The sequence below is a fragment of the Cherax quadricarinatus genome, unplaced genomic scaffold (assembly GCF_038502225.1).
Source record: "Cherax quadricarinatus isolate ZL_2023a unplaced genomic scaffold, ASM3850222v1 Contig32, whole genome shotgun sequence".
NCBI classification, from domain to species: domain Eukaryota; kingdom Metazoa; phylum Arthropoda; class Malacostraca; order Decapoda; family Parastacidae; genus Cherax; species Cherax quadricarinatus.
The window spans coordinates 124,318-150,000 of record NW_027195058.1 but is presented as its reverse complement, the minus strand read 5'-3'; the positions used below and the strand labels follow the sequence as shown (position 1 = coordinate 150,000).

At 40.6% G+C, this 25,683-nt stretch overlaps 1 protein-coding gene across 5 annotated transcripts in view; it reads left to right on the top strand.

Moving 5' to 3' along the window:
- The window catches only part of LOC128693566 (uncharacterized), a 38,592-nt gene extending 17,893 nt beyond the window's left edge, over positions 1-20,699 (top strand). The window contains exons 1-3 of one of the 5 annotated variants that reach the window (XR_011391031.1): positions 3,551-3,681; positions 12,102-15,143; positions 15,419-20,699. Coding sequence is in view for 4 of the 5 variants with exons in the window: in XM_053783345.2 (XP_053639320.1) it covers positions 12,770-13,477 (708 nt within the window). In the remaining variant the exon portion in view is untranslated. Of the gene's footprint in view, positions 1-3,550; positions 4,251-12,101 lie in introns of those variants that run through there. The other 4 variants (XM_053783344.2, XM_053783346.2, XM_070079870.1 and 1 more) reach the window with 4 other exon arrangements.
- Positions 20,700-25,683: the final 4,984 nt, after the last annotated feature.

Here is a 25,683-nt window from a genome sequence, read left to right as displayed (position 1 = left end):
CCCTGATCCATTGTAGTGCCTTCCCTGTTATCCCTGCTTGGTCCTCCAGTTTTTGCACCAATCTCTTGTGTGGAACTGTGTCAAACGCCTTCTTGCAGTCCAAGAAAATGCAATCCACCCACCCCTCTCTCTCTTGTCTTACTGCTGTCACCATGTCATAGAACTCCAGTAGGTTTGTGACACAGGATTTCCCGTCCCTGAAACCATGCTGGCTGCTGTTGATGAGATCATTCCTTTCTAGGTGTTCCACCACTCTTCTCCTGATAATCTTCTCCATGATTTTGCATACTATACATGTCAGTGACACTGGTCTGTAGTTTAATGCTTCATGTCTGTCTCCTTTTTTAAAGATTGGGACTACATTTGCTGTCTTCTATGCCTCAGGCAATCTCCCTGTTTCGATAGATGTATTGAATATTGTTGTTAGGGGTACACATAGCGCCTCTGCTCCCTCTCTCAATACCCATGGGGAGATGTTATCTGGCCCCATTGCCTTTGAGGTATCTAGCTCACTCAGAAGCCTCTTCACTTCTTCCTCGGTTGTGTGCACTGTGTCCAGCACTTGGTGGTGTGCCCCACCTCTCCGTCTTTCTGGAGTCCCTTCTGTCTCCTCTGTGAACACTTCTTTGAATCTCTTGTTGAGTTCTTCACATACTTCACGGTCATTTCCTGTTGTCTCTCCTCCTTCCTTCCTTAGCCTGATTACCTGGTCCTTGACTGTTGTTTTCCTCCTGATGTGGCTGTACAACAGTTTCGGGTCAGATTTGGCTTTTGCTGCTATGTCATTTTCATATTGTCTTTGGGCCTCCCTTCTTATCTGTGCATATTCGTTTCTGGCTCTACGACTGTTCTCCTTATTCTCCTGGGTCCTTTGCCTTCTATATTTCTTCCATTCCCTAGCACACTTGGTTTTTGCCTCCCTGCACCTTTGGGTAAACCATGGGCTCATCCTGGCTTTTTCATTACTCCTGTTACCCTTGGGTACAAACCTCTCCTCAGCCTCCTTGCATTTTGTTGCTACATATTCCATCATCTCATTAACTGGCTTCCCTGCCAGTTCTCTGTCCCACTGAACCCCATTCAGGTAGTTCCTCATTCCTGTGTAGTCCCCTTTCTTGTAGTTTGGCTTCATTCGTCCTGGCCTTCCTGCTTCTCCCTCCACTTGTAGCTCTACTGTGTATTCGAAGCTTAAAACCACATGGTCACTGGCCCCAAGGGGTCTTTCATATGTGATGTCCTCGATATCTGCACTACTGAAGGTGAATACTAAGTCCAGCCTTCCTGGTTCATCCTCTCCTCTCTCTCTTGTAGTGTCCCTTACGTGTTGGTACATGAAGTTCTCCAGTACCACCTCCATCATCCTAGCCCTCCATGTATCTTGGCCCCCATGTGGGTCCAAGTTCTCCCAATCGATCTCCTTGTGGTTAAAGTCACCCATGATCAGGAGCTTTGCCCTGCATGCATGAGCTCTTCTGGCCACTCTAGCCAGTGTGTCAACCATCGCTCTATTGCTCTCGTCGTACTCTTGCCTTGGCCTCCTGCTGTTCTGTGGTGGGTTATACATCACTGCTATTAGCACCTTGGGACCTCCAGAGTGAAGTGTTCCCACTATGTAATCACTTTCTTCTCCGCTATCTCCTCTCTCCAGCTCATCAAAATTCCAGCGATTTTTGATCAGCAACGCCACTCCTCCACCCCCCCTGTTCCCTCTGTCTTTCCTCAGGATTTGGTATCCCGTTGGAAAGATGGCATCTGTTATCATACCTGTAAGCTTGGTTTCTGTGAGAGCTATGATGTCCGGTGATGCTTCTGTGTGTGTGTGTGTGTGTGTGTGTGTATAAGCATCGAGGAGTGTGTACCTGGAGTATCTCCAGAGGTTTACATCACTTATCAATACATATTTGAATTGAGAATTGACCCTAGTTCCTATTTGGGAATTAAAACTAGGAATAACGTTAGTTATCCTAGGTTCACCATTTAATTATCACTTGGTCACCATCTCGTCTGCCTGAGTAATGCAGTCGGTATAACATACGTATATTAAAAGAAATACTTACGTAAATCATTTAAAGAATCAATTTGATATAATTAAATATAATCATCATCCTTGATCCTCAGACCTTAAAAAACTAACATCTCACTTATAAAATAATTCTCACCCTGATGTTGCTAGATGAAATATATGGGTGGGATGGCAGGTTGGTTGCTGACCAAAGTTCTGCATATTTCCTTGAAACTTGCTGTCTCTGTTCACCTAGCAGTAAGTAGGTAACTGGGTATTAGTAGATTGTTGTGGGTGGCATCCTGGGGGTGATAGTATCCCTTAGATGGGGCTGGGCTTTGACATGAGCCGAGTAGGGTGCAGTGACACGTATAGCTTACTGCTGAGACCGTTCGGCTCACAACCAGGAGGTCCCGGGTTCGAAACTTTGGCCGGTGAAACTTAGTACAAGAACACAATAAAGGAGCACTGCAGCAGGCCTACTGGTCCATGTTAGGCAGATACAAGTCTCCTGGCATTCCTGTTGCTCCTACTAGCAGTAACTGGGGCATCCTAGTGTTAGACAATTGTTGTGGGTAGCGTCCAGTAACATATTGAGAATTCAAGACCTCTTGGAAGTCATATCCTGGGCAAAAACGAATTTGATGTTGATGAGAGGCTCTTGATCTAAAGAATTGAACTCAAGAACATAAGAAAGAAGGAAAACTGAAGCAGGCCTACTGGCCCATGTGAGGCAGGTCCAAATCACCTACCAGCTTATGCCACTAATTAACTTTCATTTCCCAGGCTCTGTACCACCCCCCTTCCTTCCTATGAGATTAGTGGTGCTACCTAAATATAAAAATTGGCAAAAATGGCACTACGTAACAAAATTCTAGACCTCTTATATACCCATATTGAGAGTAATTTATTGAGACCTCAATAATAATAGCAATTGATTATTAACCATTTTACTGGAAACTACACATGTTCACATAGGTTATCTTCCTAAAACGATGTACTCATGGAAATATATTTGATGTTTCACATATATATACTTGTACAAATCATTATCACTGGTCGTGTACTGGACGTGTGAGTCTTGCCGCAGTGGTGCCACATCTGTGTTCGACCTTAAACTTAATACTCGCAAGATATTTTCAGACTTAATTTTTGTTTACAGACGGCTGTTTCGAATTTTAACTATGTTTGCACTAAAAAAATATAATTATTATAGGCATTAATTAGTATTAAATGATTAAAATTTATTTTTAAAACAAAAGAAAAACTATGCAAACATAACTTAGGTTAAGGTTAATAATACTATAATAGCACTAAAAATCCACTTTTCTAGTGAAATGTATTAAAATACGATACATTAATGTATTAACGATATTATTTGGAAAGTCTAAATTGCGATTGGTATTGCATTATCTGGGGTATTTCCAGAAAAAAAGACCTAATTTATTAAAGCACCATACACATGTGACTCAGGTATATCAGTTAAATTCAGATATAGCTGTTGAAATGAAGGAATTTACCAGTAATAAGATATTTTGTTAGTACATAAGATTATTTGTGTGTATGGCATGGTGAGGTGTTACTCAGCTCTGGTAACTGTGTCACAGGATCAGCCATACTCGTCCTGTAACACGGTGGAGTAGGAGGTAGCGACAGTGTTTTGTCGCATTTTCTCTCAGGTTAGCACCTCTAGGCTTATTTCATAGCCAAAATTACTTTTGAAGTGAATTAAGGAATACGTTGGAGCACATCCAAGGCTTAAAATAATACTTGTGTTGAATGAGAGTTCAGTAAATGGCGGTGCTGAACAGGACGCGGGTTGATGACACGGAGATTGTGTTGCTCATTTAATATTTAGTCGTATTTAGCGAGATAATGAAGGGACTGCAACTTCTGACTCTCCGGAATGTTACGGCCAGTGTGTTAAAGCGTCGGAAGTAGTGGGAATGTTGGAAAGTTTGTATAAAGGTTGTGTTGGGTGGTAGGAGTGGCTGGTACAGCTGGAAGCTTCCCAGGTTACGACGTGTGGACGTACGTCATCACTTTGGGAAAAATGAACGTATTTGTCCACTTACCATTATAAAATGGGGCCAGCTAATAGAAATTGATTATTTAATGAAGGAATATAGTGGCACATGATTATAAGCGGATGGAAAGTGGAGGTGAAGACTTATGTCCAAGGAATTACAGCTATCCTTTATGCCTGCTGTATAGCCCTTGTAGCTTAGCGCATCTTTTTAGTAAGTAAGTAAGTAAGTGAATTTATTCAGGTATACACAAATACAGTTACATAGAATTATCATACATAGCAGCATATGTGTAGAGAACCTAGGATAACCCAAAAAAGTCAGACAGTGATTATAATAACAATATCCTTTATGCCTTATATCCTCCCATTAGATTGTACTTTATTAAGTTTATTTAGGCACAGGTACACGTAAATACAATTATCATGCATAATGTAAATTACTGAGGATAACCCCCAAAATAGGTCACTGACATTTTTGGGTTATCCTAGGTAATTTGCACTATGTATGATAATTGTATTTGTGTACCTGTGTCTGTAAACTGATTAGCGCTTCCTGACGAATGTATGTAGCAAGCTGTTTAATACCACAAATAATTTCTAGAAAAAAGATAAAGTAATACCACTGGCAGTATTTAAAAAACCTCATAATCCATTTTTATGAATTCAAGTTTCTGTATATAGCAGCAGTGATGACGTCACACCACAACCCACTCCTTTTTCTCCTCATAATTTGGTAATTAAATAAATATTTTTTTTTTATCAAAATGTACTTGAGTACTGTTTTATTTTTATATGAACTCTCCGATACTAAATGTGCTGTTCATTGGATATAATATACCTATGACGAGTTTCACAAGTTTAACTACTGAACCCGGCCATGGGCCAGGCTCTGAGTGTATTTACAGAAAAGGACCTTTCTGTAAACAGTTTTACAGCTGGTAAGTAAGTAAGTAAGTTTATTCAGGTATACACAAATACAGTTACATAGAATTATCATATATAGCAGCATATGTGTAGAGAACCTAGGATAACCCAAAAAAGTCAGACTGAGTGACTTATTTCCATTGGTCTAGGTTAGGTTGCATTGGGTTATGTTATTAAGCTTACTTATCAAAATAAAGCTTCTTTCCTGTTTAAAATATAACACCCCATTACATAACCCTGCTTAAAAAAATTTGTTTAGGCAAAATAAGAATATCATTTATCACTTAATTAATTTCCACAACAAAGAACTTTTTCTGTGTAATAAATAACATGGTTTTTTATAAAGTGCTATGATTTCTGTCTTGGGGAAAATGTACATAATGACCAGTGTATTTTATTTGATAAGTTATACAAGTGTTACAAGAATGGTTAATGATAATCTTCATTTTTACAAGCACATGTACAAGGTTATACAGGCCTTGCTGACATAAGACATACTATATAGAAAGCCCCCTTGTTATGCAGAGCATTTCAGGCAGATTAGGTCAATTTTGTCACAAGATGCGACCCATACCAGTCGACTAACACCCAGGTACCTATTTTACAGATAGGACAGGAGGCATCTTAAGGAAACACGTTCTAGTGTTTCCAGCTGTACCGGGGATCGACCCCCAGACCACAGTGTGTGAGCTGAGTGCGCTAACAATTAATGCAAATGAGATATGGGATACACGTAGTGTTTAATAATTTTATGGAGCCTTGAAGAACTCTACTGGGTTATTCTGGGTTGGATCTACATAATGTACATTGTGTCCATTATAACTTTACACACAAGACCATTGTAAAATGTGTGTAATGTAGTTAAAAATAGATTTATTTGACTTAGTTCAAATACCTTGGATCATGATTATCTTCCCATTCCTTGAATAAGACCTGTTTACATTCTATTCCCCAAGCTTAGCACTTCTCAGTAAATAAGCATATTCCTTTTTGGGGGACAACACTACAAATTGGGATTTATTAAACAGTTGTATCCCAAGAGGGTTTATATTGAAATGAATGATTGCAAATAATAAATAATTATTTTTACAAGTGCATGTACAAGGTATAAAGACCTAGACCCTTGTTATGCAGAGCATTTTGGACAAATTAGGTCAATTTTGTCCCCAGGAGGCGATCCACACGAGTCAACTGACACCCCAGGTACATATTTTACTGCTAGGTGAACAGGGACAACAGGTGTCTTAAGGAAACATCACCTAATGTTTCCACAAGTACCTAGGATCAAACTACGGGACAAACACTAATCACCCTCACATACAACCTCCTGGAATTATTTCTACAGTTGAGACCTTCTTTAATATATTTATTTATTTATTTATTAATTTGAACATGATACAGAGAAGTACAAGGAATACAATTTTTAAAGTGCAGAGCATGCACTTTATTGGTATTTAAATGCACGAAGATTTAATGCAAGGTAATATAATTGGACTACATATGCAATTTATTAGATATCACTGAGGTTGGGTAGCACTAAAATATAATAAACAAAAAAATAATTGTATCAAGGGTTAGGCTGGTGTGTGTGCATGTACTTGTGGGCATTTGCAACTTGTATTTTATGATACAAGGTCATTGGCTTCATTTGATGATTTGGTTCTAGGTCTTTGAGGTACAGGCAGGCCCCACTTATACAGCAGGTTAGGTTCTGGGCTACTACTGTAAAATGAAACAGCCTTTTTTCAACTTCAAATGCATAAATTTACACTGATATATTTATTATATATATTTACACTATAATATGTTAAGTGAGCAATGGATGTAGGACATCCAATGTAAGGAAACACGCCCAGTGTTTCTACCCTTGCCGGGAGTCGAACCCGGACACTCACCATGTGAAGCAAGAGCTTTTGCCACCAGGCCATGGGCCACTGTTGGTAAATGTATTTATTGTAGAAAGTCTGAATAAATGAAGACGGGATAATTGAAAACCATTGTACTAGTGAAATGCTGTAAAGCAAGGCCCTACAATTTATAACATTCATCATCACCCAGCACATTGAATTCTGAGAAGATGTGTCACCATAGAAGGCACAGAAAAGCATAATTTATGTACAGTTTTTGTAAACTAGTAATTATTTTATTTAAAAAAGTATGCACTTAAGAGAGGGGAAACTTAAGATGTTTTGGTCCAACTTGGACCACTGGCAGTTGTCAAAGTCTGACTGATTTACCATCTTAAGTATCTCGTCTTTTTGAAAAAATCTACTTCGATTGCATTTATCAAACTTCCACTCTGTTGATAAGACCTTGTACATAATGTTTAAGAACAGCTAAAAAATTTCATATGAACTCAAACAATGCATCAATCAAAAGGCAGGACAAGGGTAAATTCTTGGGACTACACCTGGACACCAAACTAAAAATCACTGCACACCCAGAACATTTCTAAAAAAAAAAAAAAAAAAAAAAAAAAAAAAAAAAAAAGTGTGGCATTCTTTTAAATATACTGTTGTGTATCTTGGACATCCTGTTAAGTATCTCAACCATCCCTACTTGCCTTGTACTATTCTAATCTATTCCTACCTCACTTACGTTATTTGCATGGGGATCACCAACAGCTAATCACTTGTAATAAAGTTGGTAGAATTACCGACAATATGTAAAGTAAAAGGACACAAGTGCAACTAATGTGACATTTATTGTGGCAACGTTTCGCTCTCCAGGAGCTTTATCAAGCCATTACAAACAATACATGGACACAGAGGGTATATAAAGGCTCAAGAGTGAGGTGAATACTAGTGAGGTACCATTTCGATGTTCACTAGTGGTAGTAGTAGTAGTAGTAGTAGTAGTAGTGACAAAAGTAATACAATATGGTAGAGCAATTAATTCGTACATGAGTAAAAGGATATAAAAGCTATTACTTGGGTAACATAAAAATAGGTTGGACAAATATAAACTGGAATGAGGCAGCTTGTTTCAGTGTTCACTCTCTGTGCTTTGTGTAGTATAACAGGAGAGACTATGTGATGGCAGGGTTTACTGTTTTCAGGAGGATTCTTGCTAAGACTTCGGAGATGGTGAAGCTGCCGTTGTTTTGTTTAATTGTATTCGAAACAGCGATCAGTGCTGATTCGAGGCACTTGCGTCTGCGGAAATTAGTTTCTTTGATCACTAATTGGGCGTCTCTGAATTTCATGAGATGATTGGTGGAATTTCGGTGTTGTACACAGGCGTTGTTCAGGTTATCGTTCCTACATGCGTAAATGTGTTCATTGAGGCGGGTGTCGAGGTTTCTGGCTGTTTCACCTACGTAAATCTTGTCACAGCCTCCACAGGGTATAGTGTAAACTCCTGCATTGACTGGTTCGTGGTGCTTGGATTTTGTCCTGGTTAAATCCTTTATTGAAGTGCTAGAAGCGATGGCGACTCTGGTGTTAGCTTGTGAAAGCGCTTTTGAGACGTTCAGTGCAACCTGACTGTTGGGAAGAATTATAACTTTGCTGGGAGTGGTGTTGATGCGTGGAGAATTTATGATCTGAAGAGCTCTTTTCTTGCAGTCTTTGATGAAAAAAGAAGGAAAATGTAACTCTGTGAATGTTTGGTGAATGTATGTACACTCCTCGTCAAGAAACTCAGGACTACAAATTCGGTATGCTCTTAGGAAAAACCCGATGATGATGCCTCTTTTGGTCTTGGTATCTTGACTGGAATAGAAGTGTGTGAGATCATTTTTATTGGTGGGTTTCCGATAAACTTGAAATCTTAGGTTGTTGTCTACTTTGTGAATGAGGACGTCGAGGAAAGGTAGCTTGTCATTGGACTCTTCTTCTAGTGTAAACTGGATCGCCGGTTCAACTGCGTTGAGCCTTGCCTGAAGATCCCGTACATCAAAACGTTTTGGAGTCATTACGAGGACATCGTCCACGTAACGTAACCAAGTGACGCTTGAAGGGATGATGTTGGCGAAGTGTTCGGACTCTAGGTGTTCCATATATAAGTTGGCTAGGATGGCACTTATGGGGGACCCCATTCCCATGCCATAGGTTTGTTTGTAGAGCTTGTTATTGAAAGAAAAACAGTTGAAATTAACACAGAGTTCAATTAAGTCAACAAAATCTCCGGGAGGTAGAGGAAGATTAAGGTCCTGATTGACTTTACGTCGTAGAACCTCGATGGCTTTTTTGGTAGGTACTTTTGTGAAGAGGGAAGTCACTTCCAAACTAAGCAGTTTGGATGTGACTTCCCTCTTCACAAAAGTACCTACCAAAAAAGCCATCGAGGTTCTACGACGTAAAGTCAATCAGGACCTTAATCTTCCTCTACCTCCCGGAGATTTTGTTGACTTAATTGAACTCTGTGTTAATTTCAACTGTTTTTCTTTCAATAACAAGCTCTACAAACAAACCTATGGCATGGGAATGGGGTCCCCCATAAGTGCCGTCCTAGCCAACTTATACATGGAACACCTAGAGTCCGAACACTTCGCCAACATCATCCCTTCAAGCGTCACTTGGTTACGTTACGTGGACGATGTCCTCGTAATGACTCCAAAACGTTTTGATGTACGGGATCTTCAGGCAAGGCTCAACGCAGTTGAACCGGCGATCCAGTTTACACTAGAAGAAGAGTCCAATGACAAGCTACCTTTCCTCGACGTCCTCATTCACAAAGTAGACAACAACCTAAGATTTCAAGTTTATCGGAAACCCACCAATAAAAATGATCTCACACACTTCTATTCCAGTCAAGATACCAAGACCAAAAGAGGCATCATCATCGGGTTTTTCCTAAGAGCATACCGAATTTGTAGTTCTGAGTTTCTTGACGAGGAGTGTACATACATTCACCAAACATTCACAGAGTTACATTTTCCTTCTTTTTTCATCAAAGACTGCAAGAAAAGAGCTCTTCAGATCATAAATTCTCCACGCATCAACACCACTCCCAGCAAAGTTATAATTCTTCCCAACAGTCAGGTTGCACTGAACGTCTCAAAAGCGCTTTCACAAGCTAACACCAGAGTCGCCATCGCTTCTAGCACTTCAATAAAGGATTTAACCAGGACAAAATCCAAGCACCACGAACCAGTCAATGCAGGAGTTTACACTATACCCTGTGGAGGCTGTGACAAGATTTACGTAGGTGAAACAGCCAGAAACCTCGACACCCGCCTCAATGAACACATTTACGCATGTAGGAACGATAACCTGAACAACGCCTGTGTACAACACCGAAATTCCACCAATCATCTCATGAAATTCAGAGCCGCCCAATTAGTGATCAAAGAAACTAATTTCCGCAGACGCAAGTGCCTCGAATCAGCACTGATCGCTGTTTCGAATACAATTAAACAAAACAACGGCAGCTTCACCATCTCCAAAGTCTTAGCAAGAATCCTCCTGAAAACAGTAAACCCTGCCATCACATAGTCTCTCCTGTTATACTACACAAAGCACAGAGAGTGAACACTGAAACAAGCTGCCTCATTCCAGTTTATATTTGTCCAACCTATTTTTATGTTACCCAAGTAATAGCTTTTATATCCTTTTACTCATGTACGAATTAATTGCTCTACCATATTGTATTACTTTTGTCACTACTACTACTACTACTACCACTAGTGAACATCGAAATGGTACCTCACTAGTATTTACCTCACTCTGAGCCTTTATATACCCTCTGTGTCCATGTATTGTTTGTAATGGCTTGATAAAGCTCCTGGAGAGCGAAAGCTAATCACTTGAAACCTGTTGTTACTCAGCAGAAATCAGCTCTTAATATAATATTTATTTACTACAAGTACATGTATAAAGCTAGTTTGTCAGTTTTATCCCAGGATGCTACCCACACCAGTCTACTAACACTCAGGTTCCCATTTTACTGATTGGGAACATAAACAACCGGTGTAGAGAAACATGCCCAAGGTTTCTACCCTCACTTGCTGTGGAAGAAAGAGTTTTAATTACCAGGCCATGGAGCACCCAAAGAATAATTACATTCAGGTTGCATCAATGTACCCCTCCCCTATTTGAAGTTTAAATTTGCTTAATATTCAAAATATTTACTTTATACTGTACATGCTATGTATATAGGTCACTCAATGCAAACACTCTGGATAACTGCAACAGAACACATGAACATTACAAGAAACAAATATCTCTTCAGATATATACCACATGTAGAACTCTACCTGTTCAGTAACCCCATGCCAGTAAAAGGCCCTAAAATATGGAGCTCTTTGCCTGAAAATGGCAGTTCCCTATTTGTCCATGGTTTTAATATTACTTAAATATATCCACTATATAATGATTGTAAATGCTCATGCCTTGTTGTCACCAGTTTAATTCAAATACTCCATAAAAAGCATCACATTGATCTGGTGTAACTCCATTTTGATCATTTAAAACTGTCCAGTCTTTCACATATAACCTGTCTCATTATACTTATGATCGGGATGAGTTACTCATGATGTACTGATATCCAGTGCCTAAAATAATATTCTAGGATTAGAATTAGTACTTTAGTATCCAAGTTTTAGGATTAGTTCACCTGAAATGCTTTGTATAATAAGTGACTTTCAACCAAATGTACCTTTATATCAAATTGTACTTGTAACAAAACTGTAACCAAATGAAATGTTTATCTTGAGTAGCAGGATGACATCACAATAGAGATGGCCTTCCAAACTGCAACATCACCTACAATGAAGGAGGGGTGGAGATGTTGCAGTTCGGAAGGTATCAGACCTGGCAAGACACTAATTTAATGAGTGATGGTGAAATTGTTAATCTTTTTTGGGTCACCCTACTTTAGTGGGAGATGGTTGTTGTACCAAAACAGAGAGAGATATAACATGGGCACTTTAAAAAGACAAGATGGTTGTTGAAGGGAGGGAGGGTAACGTGTAAGAGAATTATGATATATTATTTTATTTTGCACAAAAGTGGGAGGGTTTAGTGGGGATGTAAAGAAAGAAAAGATTTGATATTTTAATTTCTTAAATTGTCTTAGATACTGGGATGAGAGACCATATACCTTTGTATTAATTGCCCTAATGTGTGATATGGTATGTAATATTGATTTTCTTTCAGAATTTCATTTTAATGTACATATTAATTAATACTGTTTTTATTGCAGGTTCAGATTTGTATCCTGGAAAGAAGTTAGTACCTACAACCTACTGCATTCAGCAAAGTGCTGGCTACGATCTGCTCTCCGAGCAGCCATTTACTCCCAGTGTACTGAGTAGTTGAGTAACTCCTGGAGTGGGTTGTGACTGCATTAGGTTAGTGAATCAACTCCTCCCAAGCACTGCGGCAGATTTCAACGGGTGAAGGCACCCAAGAGCTGTCCAAGCAGAAATTTCCTTCAAGTTTAGTTGAGTAACTCTCCTGGTGCGGGTTGTGACCGCATTGGGTTGGTGAATCAACTCCCTCCCTAGCACTGCTGTTCCTTTAACGGGTGAAAGCACCCAAGGGCTGTCCAAGCAGAAATTTAATCCCAGTTTAGTTGAGTAACTCTCTTGGTGCGGGTTGTGACCGCATTGGGTTGGTGAATCAACTCCCTCCCTAGCACTGCTGTTCCTTTCAACGGGTGAAGGCACCCAAGGGCTGTCCAAGCAGAAATTTAATCCAGTTTAGTTGAGTAACTCTCTTGGTGCGGGTTGTGACCGCATTGAGTTAGTCAATCAACTCCCAAGCACCTTTGCTTCTTTCAACGTGTGAAGGCATACATGAGCTAAGCCAAAGTTTCCTCCCAGATCAATTAACTCGACTAGTTGCAGTGTTCGTAAAGATTTTGCTAAAATGGTTGCTCCATATGAAATTGGAGATCCTATGCGTTCCTTTGTTCGTGTCCCAGGAAGTGGAGCAGACAAAGCTGCAAAGCCTATTTGCTGGGACCTTGCTCGCTCTTCAACAGTTGCTGGAGCAGTACCTGTTCAGCCAACAATCCCATCAGCCATCCCAATAACTACATTGTTCAAGCCAGCAAAATCTAATGAAGAAAATAACAGACCTAACAGTGAAGAGCAAGGAGCTGTAGCTCAGGTTGATGAGCAAACCGAGGAAAGAGCATCAGCAAAATCCATCAGTAAGAATGCCTCTGCAAGCAAGCAGGAAAGCTCTGTGGCACAGGCAGCAAGACCAACTGAAGAACCATGTCCAAATATATCAAATTGTACACCTCTGAAGCCTGATGGTGGAGGACAATCTGCAGGTGCACGCAAAAGAAAGCACATCATTGAGTCTGGAAGATTAGAACAAGAGAGTGGACCTTCACTCACAAAGGTTCAGTGCGTGTCACAGGAAATGGAAGAAGACGGTAAAATTGCTACTACTTCTACTGGTGCATCATCACAAGTACAGGAGGAATTATCCAAACTGACTAAAGAACGTGATCAACTACGTCAAGAAAATGAAGAGCTCCGAAACAGGTTGACCCTGTTCCATGATCTCTTCAGGAACAAGAAGCGCCTTTCATTGCTTGTTAGGCGCATGGGCATAATAAACTAACTGTTGCACTCAGATGCAAGTGCCATTGAGTCTGGAAGATTAGAAGGCAGGGAACCTGTAAAAGTGTGTGTTGCTTCCGTTACTGGCAGAATCATAACACGGATGAATTATCTAAACCCCAAGAGCAAGAAGTACCCAACATTTTTGAGTTGCTTTGGCATAAATTTAATTGCTGCATGCAAACATAAATGCAATTGAACATGGATGGCTAAAAAAGTGAGCTCATGTTCAGTATTAGTTGCTACTAATAATGTGATAAATCTGAAAACAAGCAGCACAAAAATAGACTGAGCCTGTTTTGTGACCTCAACAAGATGCACTTGACAAATTAACCATGGCAAAATAAAAATGCCATTCTATTAGCACATGACTGCTCATTATTAGTGTTACTTTGCCGGCACTTCTCCAGAAGGAAATAAAAGCTGCAAATTGGGATAGGTTCTGTTGATTTGCATGATTGAGTAACACTTGATCTGTTTGGTTCTAATGTATTTGTATGTACTGTATTACTGTGGAAGAATTTTGAGTGAATGCTTGTTCTGGAGCTTAAAAGAAGATTTCCTCAATTTATATATGTAATTGATGTGCAGATTTTTACAGTACTGTTCCACTAGTTAATGTAGGGAAAAATGCCTTAACTATAAAGTTAGGGGTTTCTTCTTTTTTCGGTTACTCTTATCGTGGTGGGAGACAGTCGCTGTGATTTATAAGTGTAATACAATTTGCAAATAAAGAACCAATCAGCTCTCAATTAGTGACTAAATTATTACTCCAGGAATAATTTAGTGACTTTAATTTTGTAACTCAATGTTTAATTTTGCAACTCAATGTTTCTATCAAATGCAGACCTAATTACACACTTCCAGTTAACCCTCTCACAGTTGCAATGTTCAAAATGCAACACAAGGCAAAATCTTAATTGAATGTTTAATCTCCTGTAGTTTAACTATAATAGGATGGTCAGAGCACTGATTAGTTCCTTTTGTCTCCTCTTTACAGATACTAGTATTAGCTGAATTCAGTCATGACTACTCGTGTAAGATTATTGCCCTAAGATAGGTAGTGTGAACTCGCTTTAAATAAAAATGTTGTCCTTTCTATAACAGCCTCTTATTTTCACACTTATCAAGTACTACTGTTGGTACTGTTTACTTTGAGGAAGTGTTGCATATTATATCAATAGGTGCAATTGCTTTAACTTAAATCACATAACCTCAAATTATTAGTTCCATTTGTTTTAAATGTTACAAACATTCCTTTGCCGGTTTATAAGCAAAATTAATTTTTATATATTTTTAAATTATTTTGGCATATAGTTTAGAACTATTGTACCTACATACAGAATTACACAAAGTAATTTTGTAGAAAAAAGATTAGATTGTGAGAGGTCTTATCTGGTCATTGAGAAACTGCACCATATATAGTTAAAGAAAAATTAAACAAAAACTTAGGTTGAAGTGCACTAATCTGAATGCCAGTTTTGAAATAGTTTTGATAGTTCATGTTAAATAATGTCATAATTCTACGTTTTGATTCAGTGCCAGTTTATCTGAAGTGAATTTTTTTTTTCTCCGAATTGTAATTTTTGTTACTTAGTTCTTCCATGTGGCTAGGTGCCAGTTTATGGCTGGAATGACTTGTTCCTCCAGTTATTCCTTGTGGCTAGGTGCCAGTTTATGGCTGGAGTGACTTTTGTTCCTCCAGTTATTCCTTGTGGCTAGATGCCAGTTTATGGCTGGAGTGACTTTTGTTGCTCCAGTTCTTCGTTGTGGCTAGGTGCCAGTTTATGGCTGGAGTGACTTTTGTTCCTCCAGTTATTCCTTGTGGCTAGATGCCAGTTTATGGCTGGAGTGACTTTTGTTGCTCCAGTTCTTCGCTGTGGCTAGGTGCCAGTTTATGGCTGGGGTGACTTTTGTTCCTCCAGTTATTCCTTGTGGCTAGATGCCAGTTTATGGCTGGAGTGACTTGTTGCTCCAGTTCTTCCTTGTGGCTAGGTGCCAGTTTATGGCTGGGGTGACTTTTGTTGCTCCAGTTATTCCTTGTGGCTAGGTGCCAGTTTATGGCTGGAGTGAATTTTGTTGCTCCAGTTCTTCCTTGTGGCTAGGTGCCAGTTTATGGCTGGGGTGACTTTTGTTGCTCCAGTTCTTCCTTGTGGCTAGGTGCCAGTTTATGGCTGGGGTGACTTTTGTTGCTGCAGTTATTCCTTGTGGCTAAGTGCCAGTTTATGGCTGGAGTGACTTTGGTTACTCCAGTTCTTCATTGTGGCTAGGTGCCAGTTTATGGCTGGAGTGACTTGTTGCTCCAGTTATTCCTTGTGGCTAGGTGCCAGTTTATGGCTGGAGTGAATTTTGTTGCTCCAGTTCTTCCTTGTGGCTAGGTGCCAGTTTATGGCTGGGGTGACTTTTGTTGCTCCAGTTCTTCCTTGTGGCTAGGTGCCAGTTTATGGTTAGGGTGACGTTTGTTGCTCCAGTTCTTCCTTGTGGCTAGGTACCAGTTTATGGCTGGAGTGAATTTTGTTGCTCCAGTTCTTCCTTGTGGCTAGGTGCCAGTTTATGGCTGGGGTGACTTTGGTTACTCCAGTTATTCCTTGTGGCTAGATGCCAGCTTATGGTTGGAGTGACTTGTTGCTCCATTTCTGCCTTGTGGCTAGGTGCCAGTTTATGGCTGGGGTGACTTGTTGCTCCAGTTCTTCCTTGTGGCTAGGTGCCAGTTTATGGCTGGGGTGACTTCGGTTACTCCAGTTCTTCTTTGTGGCTAGGTGCCAGTTTATGGCTGGAGTGACTTGTTGCTCCAGTTATTCCTTGTGGCTAGGTGCCAGTTTATGGCTGGAGTGAATTTTGTTGCTCCAGTTCTTCCTTGTGGCTAGGTGCCAGTTTATGGCTGGGGTGACTTTTGTTGCTCCAGTTCTTCCTTGTGGCTAGGTGCCAGTTTATGGTTAGGGTGACGTTTGTTGCTCCAGTTCTTCCTTGTGGCTAGGTACCAGTTTATGGCTGGAGTGAATTTTGTTGCTCCAGTTCTTCCTTGTGGCTAGGTGCCAGTTTATGGCTGGGGTGACTTTGGTTACTCCAGTTATTCCTTGTGGCTAGATGCCAGTTTATGGTTGGAGTGACTTGTTGCTCCATTTCTGCCTTGTGGCTAGGTGCCAGTTTATGGCTGGGGTGACTTGTTGCTCCAGTTCTTCCTTGTGGCTAGGTGCCAGTTTATGGCTGGGGTGGCTTTTGTTGCTGCAGTTATTCCTTGTGGCTAAGTGCCAGTTTATGGCTGGAGTGACTTTTGGTTACTCCAGTTCTTCCTTGTGGCTAGGTGCCAGTTTATGGCTGGAGTGACTTGTTGCTCCAGTTCTTCCTTGTGGCTAGGTGCCAGTTTATGGCTAGAGTGACTTTGGTTACTCCAGTTCTTCCTTGTGGCTAGGTGCCAGTTTATGGCTGGGGTGACTTTTGTTGCTGCAGTTATTCCTTGTGGCTAGGTGCCAGTTTATGGCTGGAGTGACTTTTGTTGCTCCAGTTCTTCCTTGTGGCTAGGTGCCAGTTTATGGATGGAGTGACTTGTTGCTCCAGTTCTTCGTTGTGGCTAGGTGCCAGTTTATGGCTGGAGTGACTTCTTGCTCCAGTTCTTCCTTGTGGCTAGGTGCCAGTTTATGGCTGGGGTGACTTTTGTTGCTGCAGTTATTCCTTGTGGCTAAGTGCCAGTTTATGGCTGGAGTGACTTTGGTTACTCCAGTTCTTCCTTGTGGCTAGGTGCCAGTTTATGACTGGAGTGACTTGTTGCTCCAGTTATTCCTTGTGGCTAGGTGCCAGTTTATGGCTGGAGTGACTTTTGTTGCTCCAGTTATTCCTTGTGGCTAGGTGCCAGTTTATGGCTGGGGTGACTTTTGTTGCTGCAGTTATTCCTTGTGGCTAAGTGCCAGTTTATGGCTGGAGGGACTTTGGTTACTCCAGTTCTTCCTTGTGGCTAGGTCCCAGTTTATGGCTGGAGTGACTTGTTGCTCCAGTTATTCCTTGTGGCTAGGTGCCAGTTTATGGCTGGGGTGACTTTTGTTGCTCCAGTTATTCCTTGTGGCTAGGTGCCAGTTTATGGCTGGAGAGAGTTTTGTTGCTCCAGTTATTCCTTGTGGCTAGGTGCCAGTTTATGGCTGGAGTGAGTTTTGTTGCTCCAGTTATTCCTTGTGGCTTGGTGCCAGTTTATGGCTGGAGTGAGTTTTGTTGCTCCAGTTATTCCTTGTGGCTAGGTGCCAGTTTATGGCTGGAGTGATTTTTGTTGCTCCAGTTATTCCTTGTGGCTAGGTGCCAGTTTATGGCTGGAGGGACTTTGGTTACTCCAGTTCTTCCTTGTGGCTAGGTCCCAGTTTATGGCTGGAGTGACTTGTTGCTCCAGTTATTCCTTGTGGCTAGGTGCCAGTTTATGGCTGGGGTGACTTTTGTTGCTCCAGTTATTCCTTGTGGCTAGGTGCCAGTTTATGGCTGGAGTGAGTTTTGTTGCTCCAGTTATTCCTTGTGGCTAGGTGCCAGTTTATGGCTGGAGTGAGTTTTGTTGCTCCAGTTATTCCTTGTGGCTTGGTGCCAGTTTATGGCTGGAGTGAGTTTTGTTGCTCCAGTTATTCCTTGTGGCTAGGTGCCAGTTTATGGCTGGAGTGAGTTTTGTTGCTCCAGTTATTCCTTGTGGCTTGGTGCCAGTTTATGGCTGGAGTGACTTGTTGCTCCAGTTTTTCCTTGTGGCTAGGTGCCAGTTTATGGCTGGAGTGACTTGTTGCTCCAGTTCTTCCTTGTGGCTAGGTGCCAGTTTATGGCTGGAGTGAGTTTTGTTGCTGCAGTTATTCCTTGTGGCTAGGTGCCAGTTTATGGCTGGGGTGACTTTTGTTGCTCCAGTTATTCCTTGTGGCTAGGTGCCAGTTTATGGTTGGAGTGACTTTGGTTACTCTAGTTCTTCCTTGTGGCTAGGTGCCAGTTTATGGCTGGAGTGACTTTTGTTGCTGCAGTTATTCCTTGTGGCTAGGTGCCAGTTTATGGCTGGAGTGATTTTTGTTGCTCCAGTTATTCCTTGTGGCTAGGTGCCAGTTTATGGCTGGAGTGAGTTTTGTTGCTCCAGTTATTCCTTGTGGCTTGGTGCCAGTTTATGACTGAAGTGACTTGTTACTCCAGTTATTCAATATAGCTAAGTGCCATTCCATATAAATAAAAAAATTTGTATACTGCTTCCTATGTTTAGAAATGGAAGCTTAAGTTACTTAGTTAATGTGTGTTAAGCAAAGGAAATTTCTTCATTAAAAGTAGGCATACACTGAGGCCCATTGTATTATAGTTTAATATCTGCATCTGAAAAATTGTATTTTGTATGATTTGTTCAGCAACGTGCTTTGTTTGACTTTCTCGTGAAGTACCCTTTTTTGATGCAGATTTTATAGCTGGGGCTTTGTATATTGCTAATTTGTGAAACGGACCCAATTGCTACACTTCATGGCAAGACTTGATGCTTCACTCCTCGGATGTGTTCTTCTGTCAAGTAATGTTGAAAGATTGTTGCAAGTTTTAGCTTGTGCTAATATTGCTACACTTAATGGAAAGTACATTAACCTGTTAAGTATATGTGTTATTTAATATATGGTTGGTATTAAATAACAGTGAATTGAGTATAATTATGTATGTAAGGGAAACATTGTATTTTACAAATATGGAATCTTTGATAACATCCGCCTAGTTCTAAATGCATGTATAGTAATAATTTGAAACTAACCCAAGAATTGAAAATGGAAGAGTTGTTTTTCACCTTGATAGTGGTTCTGGATGGATAAAAATATTTTCCAGACTAGTTTCCAGTTTTTGTCTTAAAAAAGTTTAGATATCAGTATTGTTGCTAGACTTATTCAAAATAGATACATGAATTGCACATATTAGAAGAGTTCTGTCCTTTTACTAGTCTCAAGTTAGAAGAATAGGATCAAATTAAATGTTAAGTAAGATTGCCGTCAGGTAAAGTCGTGTGTGTTTTGAGAATAATTGAGAGGCATGCATCGACAGACAAAAAGTAAAAAATTATGATTTCTGTTAGAGTTGTTTTATATGAGGGAAAAGTTATCAAAATTGTATCTGATGGCATAAGTGAAAGAATTTTGGAAGAGAACCTTTTTTTGCCATTGAATTAGGGTTAAATTTCAGTTTATTGTAAATACTTATCTTTTATCTTTTTTGTGTCTACAAGCTTTTTGTTGGTGGACCTTACTTTCAACATTGATTGAAAAACTGCGCTTTGCTTTTGCTTTTTTTCCCAAACATTGTCAGTTCTATGTTAAAATAGATTATTCTGGTCATGTTTCAATGTCTGAATGTCACTTAGCAATTGACTATGGACTTTAAGGTATTAAAAGCATTTCACACATATTTTGCTTAGTAACAACATTTTTAATTAAATAAAATTTAATTGTTAATATGACGTCATTCAGCATTGAAACTGTCTTAATTTTTTTTAAAAATAGTTACATGGAATGTTGTAAGCAGTTTATCATGGCAGTTGCCTCGCCTGTCAATAGAGAGGGTTTCCTGCCTTCAATATTTTGTGTTGTCATAGGATAATTAACCTATGATTCATTTAATTCTTATGCGTTCTCATTTGTTACTACCCTGTAATGGATTAACTCAGTTTTTGCTGGACTCTGTAAAGGATTAGTTACATTTCATGAGTTCTCAAGATATTTATTACCCTGTAAAGGACTTTGTAAATCATATGGTTCTGCCGATATTATTACATGCTAAATAACCAACTTATTATAATCAAACAGCATTGTTTTTCAGTCTTTTACATTGTGGTAATATGTATTTTAAACTAAGTTTGAATATTTAGTGGCAAATGTTAATTCAAATCTATCATTTGTAAAAAAAAAAAGCCTCAGTGTCATTCAGTGATGCTAAGGCTTTATTAAAAGGCCACCAAAAAAAAAAAAAAAAGTTTTTGAACGTTTGATAGTGTAGGGTTACAATATATTTTCTTAAGCGTGTGTTAAGACTATATTCATGAATTAATAATTTAATACATTTTGTAGTACAGTAATTAAGAACCTTTTACCGTTACTGCTCGAGCATTTACAAAAGCTCTTTACAAAAATTATTTTCAAGTTGTCTGGTTAGTAGCTCCTTGATTTCAGATTATTAATTTATGATTGTTGTCAGTTAAGATATTATAAAGGATCATATAATGCTTTTTTTGGTGTAATAAACAACAATCTCCATTATTTCTGTCTGTTATTTCATCCTTTGTTTAGCTAGGTTAATACTGGAAAGATAAGCTATAATTGGAATTTAATCATGACTATGTCGGTTATAATTGGAATTTATACATACATGTTGACCCTTTTGGGTTAAACGCTTGGTTATGATTATAATAATCAGGTATAATTTAAAATTGCTTAAATGTTACTTAAAGGGAAGTTCATCGACAACTGTAACTGGCTTTGGTACAAGAAATTGGACCTAATTTCAATATTCTTGGATCGAACCAGTTTGCTACCCATACACTTCCCTTCTTACAGGTGCTGTATGACATCTTGGGATGGGGGGGTTTAGCGCTTACTCCTATTTATTATGCGTAAATGTAATATTTGAAAGATAATTCTTACCTGAATTTAAGCATAAATACTCTTCGAGGCGCATTTGGCCACTGAGGGTTCTTGATCCAAACAATGGGAGCTACCTTTTTCTTAGATTCAGCGCTGTATGACCCTTTTGGGCTTAGTACTTAGTTATGATTATTTTTCTTGCACTGAATCTGATTGCTTCACATTTTCCAGGTAGTGTATGACCCTTGTGGTTTTACCTGGTGGATCAGGGCCTGATCAACCAGGCTGTTACTGTTTGCTGCACGTAATCCAACGTACGACCCACAGCCCGGCTGGTGAGGTACTAACTTCAGGTACCTATCCAGTGCCTGCTTGAAGACAGCCTGATGTATGCTGGGAGACAGTTGAACAGTCTTGGGCCCCTGATACTTATTGTTGTCTCTTATGCTAGTTGCACCCCTGCTTTTCATTGAGGGGATGTTGCATCGTCTGCCGAGTCTTTCTTTCTTAGGGAGTGATTTTCATGTGCAAATTTGACACTAGTCCCTCTAGGATTTTCCAGATGTATATAATCCTGTATCTCTCCCTCCTGCGTTCTAGGTTTAGGAACTTCAAGCGTTCCCAGTAATTTAGGTGGTTTATCGCAGTTATGCGCGCCCTGAAGGTTCTCTACATTTTCTAAGTCATCAATTTCACCTGCCTTGAAAGGTGCTGTTAGTGTGCATAAATGTGCTACGATATATGTACCCGAGGGTTGTATTTGTGTATATATGCTGAGTTTACTTTAATCCCTATTTTTGGGAAAATTCTGTAATTGAAATTGAGAACCCATCAAAAGAAGTGCCAGGATGCTGGTGGGGGGGGGGGGGGTATTATTGATCCAAGGAATTGGACTTTACCCCTCTCTTCCTTGGATCGTATTTCACTGCCTCAAGATTTCCCAGGCTCTGTGTGAACCCCTCTGCCCTGCGTCCCTTTGTGCCATGCACAGGTCGAGAGCATTTTGTGAATCTGTGTGACCCCTACATAGGGGTTTAGCACTTCCTAAACATAATTTCATGAGCATTATATGCAAACCCTTGTAATGTACTTCCTTGTGTGTGGGTAGACTGGTAGAGGGTGAGGCTAAACTGAGTCTTGTGAATGGTGAAGGGCTAGTGATATAAGGAAATGGATCACTGCTTCAATTCCTCAGTATGACCCCTAAGAGTTTAGCGCTTCCCAATGAATATATTGTGAAGAATGCTTTCCAGAGAGGGTCCTTGATGCTGGTGAGGTTCTTGATCCATGGACACCTCTAGGGAGGTTCCTTGATGTGAGGGGCTCTTGATCTAGGGAATTGGATCTGTGCTCCAATTCCCTGAATTAAGCCTGAGTGCCTTCCATCCCCTCCACCACAGGCGCTGCATAATCCCTACGGGTTTAGGGCTCCCTCATGATACAGTGATCCAAGGAACTGGAATTATCTTGTTGGATCGAACCACTTAACTTAAGGCCTCCCGTTTCCTCAGGCACTGTATGACCTCTATGGGTTTAGTGCTTCCCTCTTTAAACCCCTCAAAGGGGGTTCTAGACGTTGGTGAGGGGTTCTTGATCCAGGGAATTGGATTTGTGCTTCAGTTCCATGAATTGAGCCTGATAGCTTCCATCCCTCCCCACATGCGCTGTACAATCCTACGGGTTTAGCGCTTTATTATAATACCCTCTTTTAAAATATACTAAAAGAGTGCTTTAATGTAAAGAATTGTAGCTATCCTTCATGTCCTTAGACTAGATATTATTACCTCTCATATGCTTGACGGTGGTGAGGGGCTCTTGATCTAAGGAATTAGATCTGTGCTCCGGTTCCCTGAATTGAGTTTGAATACCTTCCATTCCCCCCCCCCCCATGCGCAGTATAATCCTAATGGTTTAGCGCTCCCCCCATGATTATAATACCTCTCATTTCCTAGGCGATGTATGACCAATACGGGTTTAGCGCTTCCCATGCTTAATATATGAACATTTCCCTTTAAGAGGAAAGCCTTGATGCCGGTAAAGGGCTTTTGATACAAGGAGCTTGAGATACTCCTCTACTTCCATGACTAAAATAGTTGCTTCCCATTCCTCTGGCGACGTATGATCCACACGGGTTTAGGGTTTAGCGCTTCCCCACAAAAATATGATGCGGATGTCATTAATTACTCTCCACCAGAACTTGAGAATTTATCATTGAAAAAAGCGCTACATGACCCCAGGCTTTTTTTTTTTTTTTTTTTTTTTTTTTTTTTTTTTTCAAAATGTTCATAAGGCCTTCACAAGGAAGGTGCCTTCAGGGGCTGTATGAGGTGCGCGGCGCGAGAGCGAAATTTTTCTTCGAAAATTTATGGAAATTGAGTTATTCATATATAAAAATAGCTTAACTCTTTGGCAACACAATGGTACAAGAATCAATGTTCTACGACGTTTCTCCCCTCAGGGCTGTATAGCCCTTGTGGCTTAGCGCTTCTTTTTTGATTATAATAATAATTCTCCCCTCAGGGAAGGTTCCTTGATGTTGGTGAGGGGCTCTTGATTTAGGGAATTGGATTTGTGCTCCAGTTCCCTGAATTAAGCCTGAATGCCTTCCACATCCCCCCCCCCAGGCGCTGTATAATCCTCTGGGTTTAGCGCTTCCCCCTTGATTATAATAATAATAATAATCTACGACGTTTCTACAAGAAATTATTGCTGTATGGCCCTTGTGGCTTAGCGCTTCTTTTTGATTATAATAATAATAATAATAAAAGAAATTATAGTCATTTATATCAGGTATGGTGACGGCGATGTGGGCAGCGCGTCTGCTCTCAGCCCATATATTTTTTGGAATTTTTTCCTTTTTTTTTTTTTTATCGCTTTTTCTTGCATTATTCTTTCTAATATAATAATTGACGATTTGGCATCATATAAGAGTAGGCGGAGCTTATACGTAGACTTCTAGCCAATCAGGAAGCACCTGAGAACACCGGCAGTATTCCCGCTCCAGAGGCAGGATAATGAACTCCAGGTAGGTCTAGTCACAATCATTACAAGTTACAAAGGTATTTACAGATTACAGAGGTACACAATGGGTCCAGGGACCGGGCTCCAAAGTTTTGATGGCTGAACTAGGTACAAGGTAATGAACTCACAAGTTACAAAGGTAATGAACTCACAAGTTACAAAGTAAGTAAGTAAGTAATGAATACTGTAAGAATGGGAGTGATTATATCGGAGGATCTCACCTTCAAGGACCATAACATTGTATCAATCGCATCTGCTAGAAAAATGACAGGATGGATAATGAGAACCTTCAAAACTAGGGAGGCCAAGCCCATGATGACACTCTTCAGGTCACTTGTTCTATCTAGGCTGGAATATTGCTGCACTCTAACAGCACCTTTCAAGGCAGGTGAAATTGCCGACCTAGAAAATGTACAGAGAACTTTCACGGCGCGCATAACGGAGATAAAACACCTCAATTACTGGGAGCGCTTGAGGTTTCTAAACCTGTATTCCCTGGAACGCAGGAGGGAGAGATACATGATTATATACACCTGGAAAATCCTAGAGGGACTAGTACCGAACTTGCACATGAAAATCACTCACTACGAAAGCAAAAGACTTGGCAGACGATGCACCATCCCCCCAATGAAAAGCAGGGGTGTCACTAGCACGTTAAGAGACCATACAATAAGTGTCAGGGGCCCGAGACTGTTCAACTGCCTCCCAGCACACATAAGGGGGATTACCAACAGACCCCTGGCAGTCTTCAAGCTGGCACTGGACAAGCACCTAAAGTCAGTTCCTGATCAGCCGGGCTGTGGCTCGTACGTTGGTTTGCGTGCAGCCAGCAGCAACAGCCTGGTTGATCAGGCGCTGATCCACCAGGAGGCCTGGTCACAGACCGGGCCGCGGGGGCGTTGACCCCCGAAACTCTCTCCAGGTAAACTCCAGGTAACGTTTATACATGGCTGCAATCATGAACAAATTTTAGAGTAATGAGCAATTCACACTTCTGTAAATTGTGAGTTCATTACCTTTGTAAATTGTTTACCTGGAGTTTACCTGGAGAGAGTTCCGGGGGTCAACGCCCCCGCGGCCCGGTCTGAGACCAGGCCTCCTGGTGGATCAGAGCCTGATCAACCAGGCTGTTGCTGCTGGCTGCACGCAAACCAACATACGAGCCACAGCCCGGCTGATCCGGAACTGACTTTAGGTGCTTGTCCAGTGCCAGCTTGAAGACTGCCAGGGGTCTGTTGGTAATCCCCCTTATGTGTGCTGGGAGGCAGTTGAACAGTCTCGGGCCCCTGACACTTATTGTATGGTCTCTTAACGTGCTAGTGACACCCCTGCTTTTCATTGGGGGGATGGTGCATCGTCTGCCAAGTCTTTTGCTTTCGTAGTGGGTGATTTTCGTGTGCAAGTTCGGTACTAGTCCCTCTATGATTTTCCAGGTGTATATAATCATGTATCTCTCCCTCCTGCGTTCCAGGGAATACAGGTTTAGGAACCTCAAGCGCTCCCAATAATTGAGGTGTTTTATCTGAATTCATTACCTCTGTAACTTGCTCAGCTATCAAAACTTTGAGGCCCAGTCCCTGGACCCATTATGTACCTCTGTAATCTTTTGACTACCGCCCACAGGATGGGTATGGGGTGC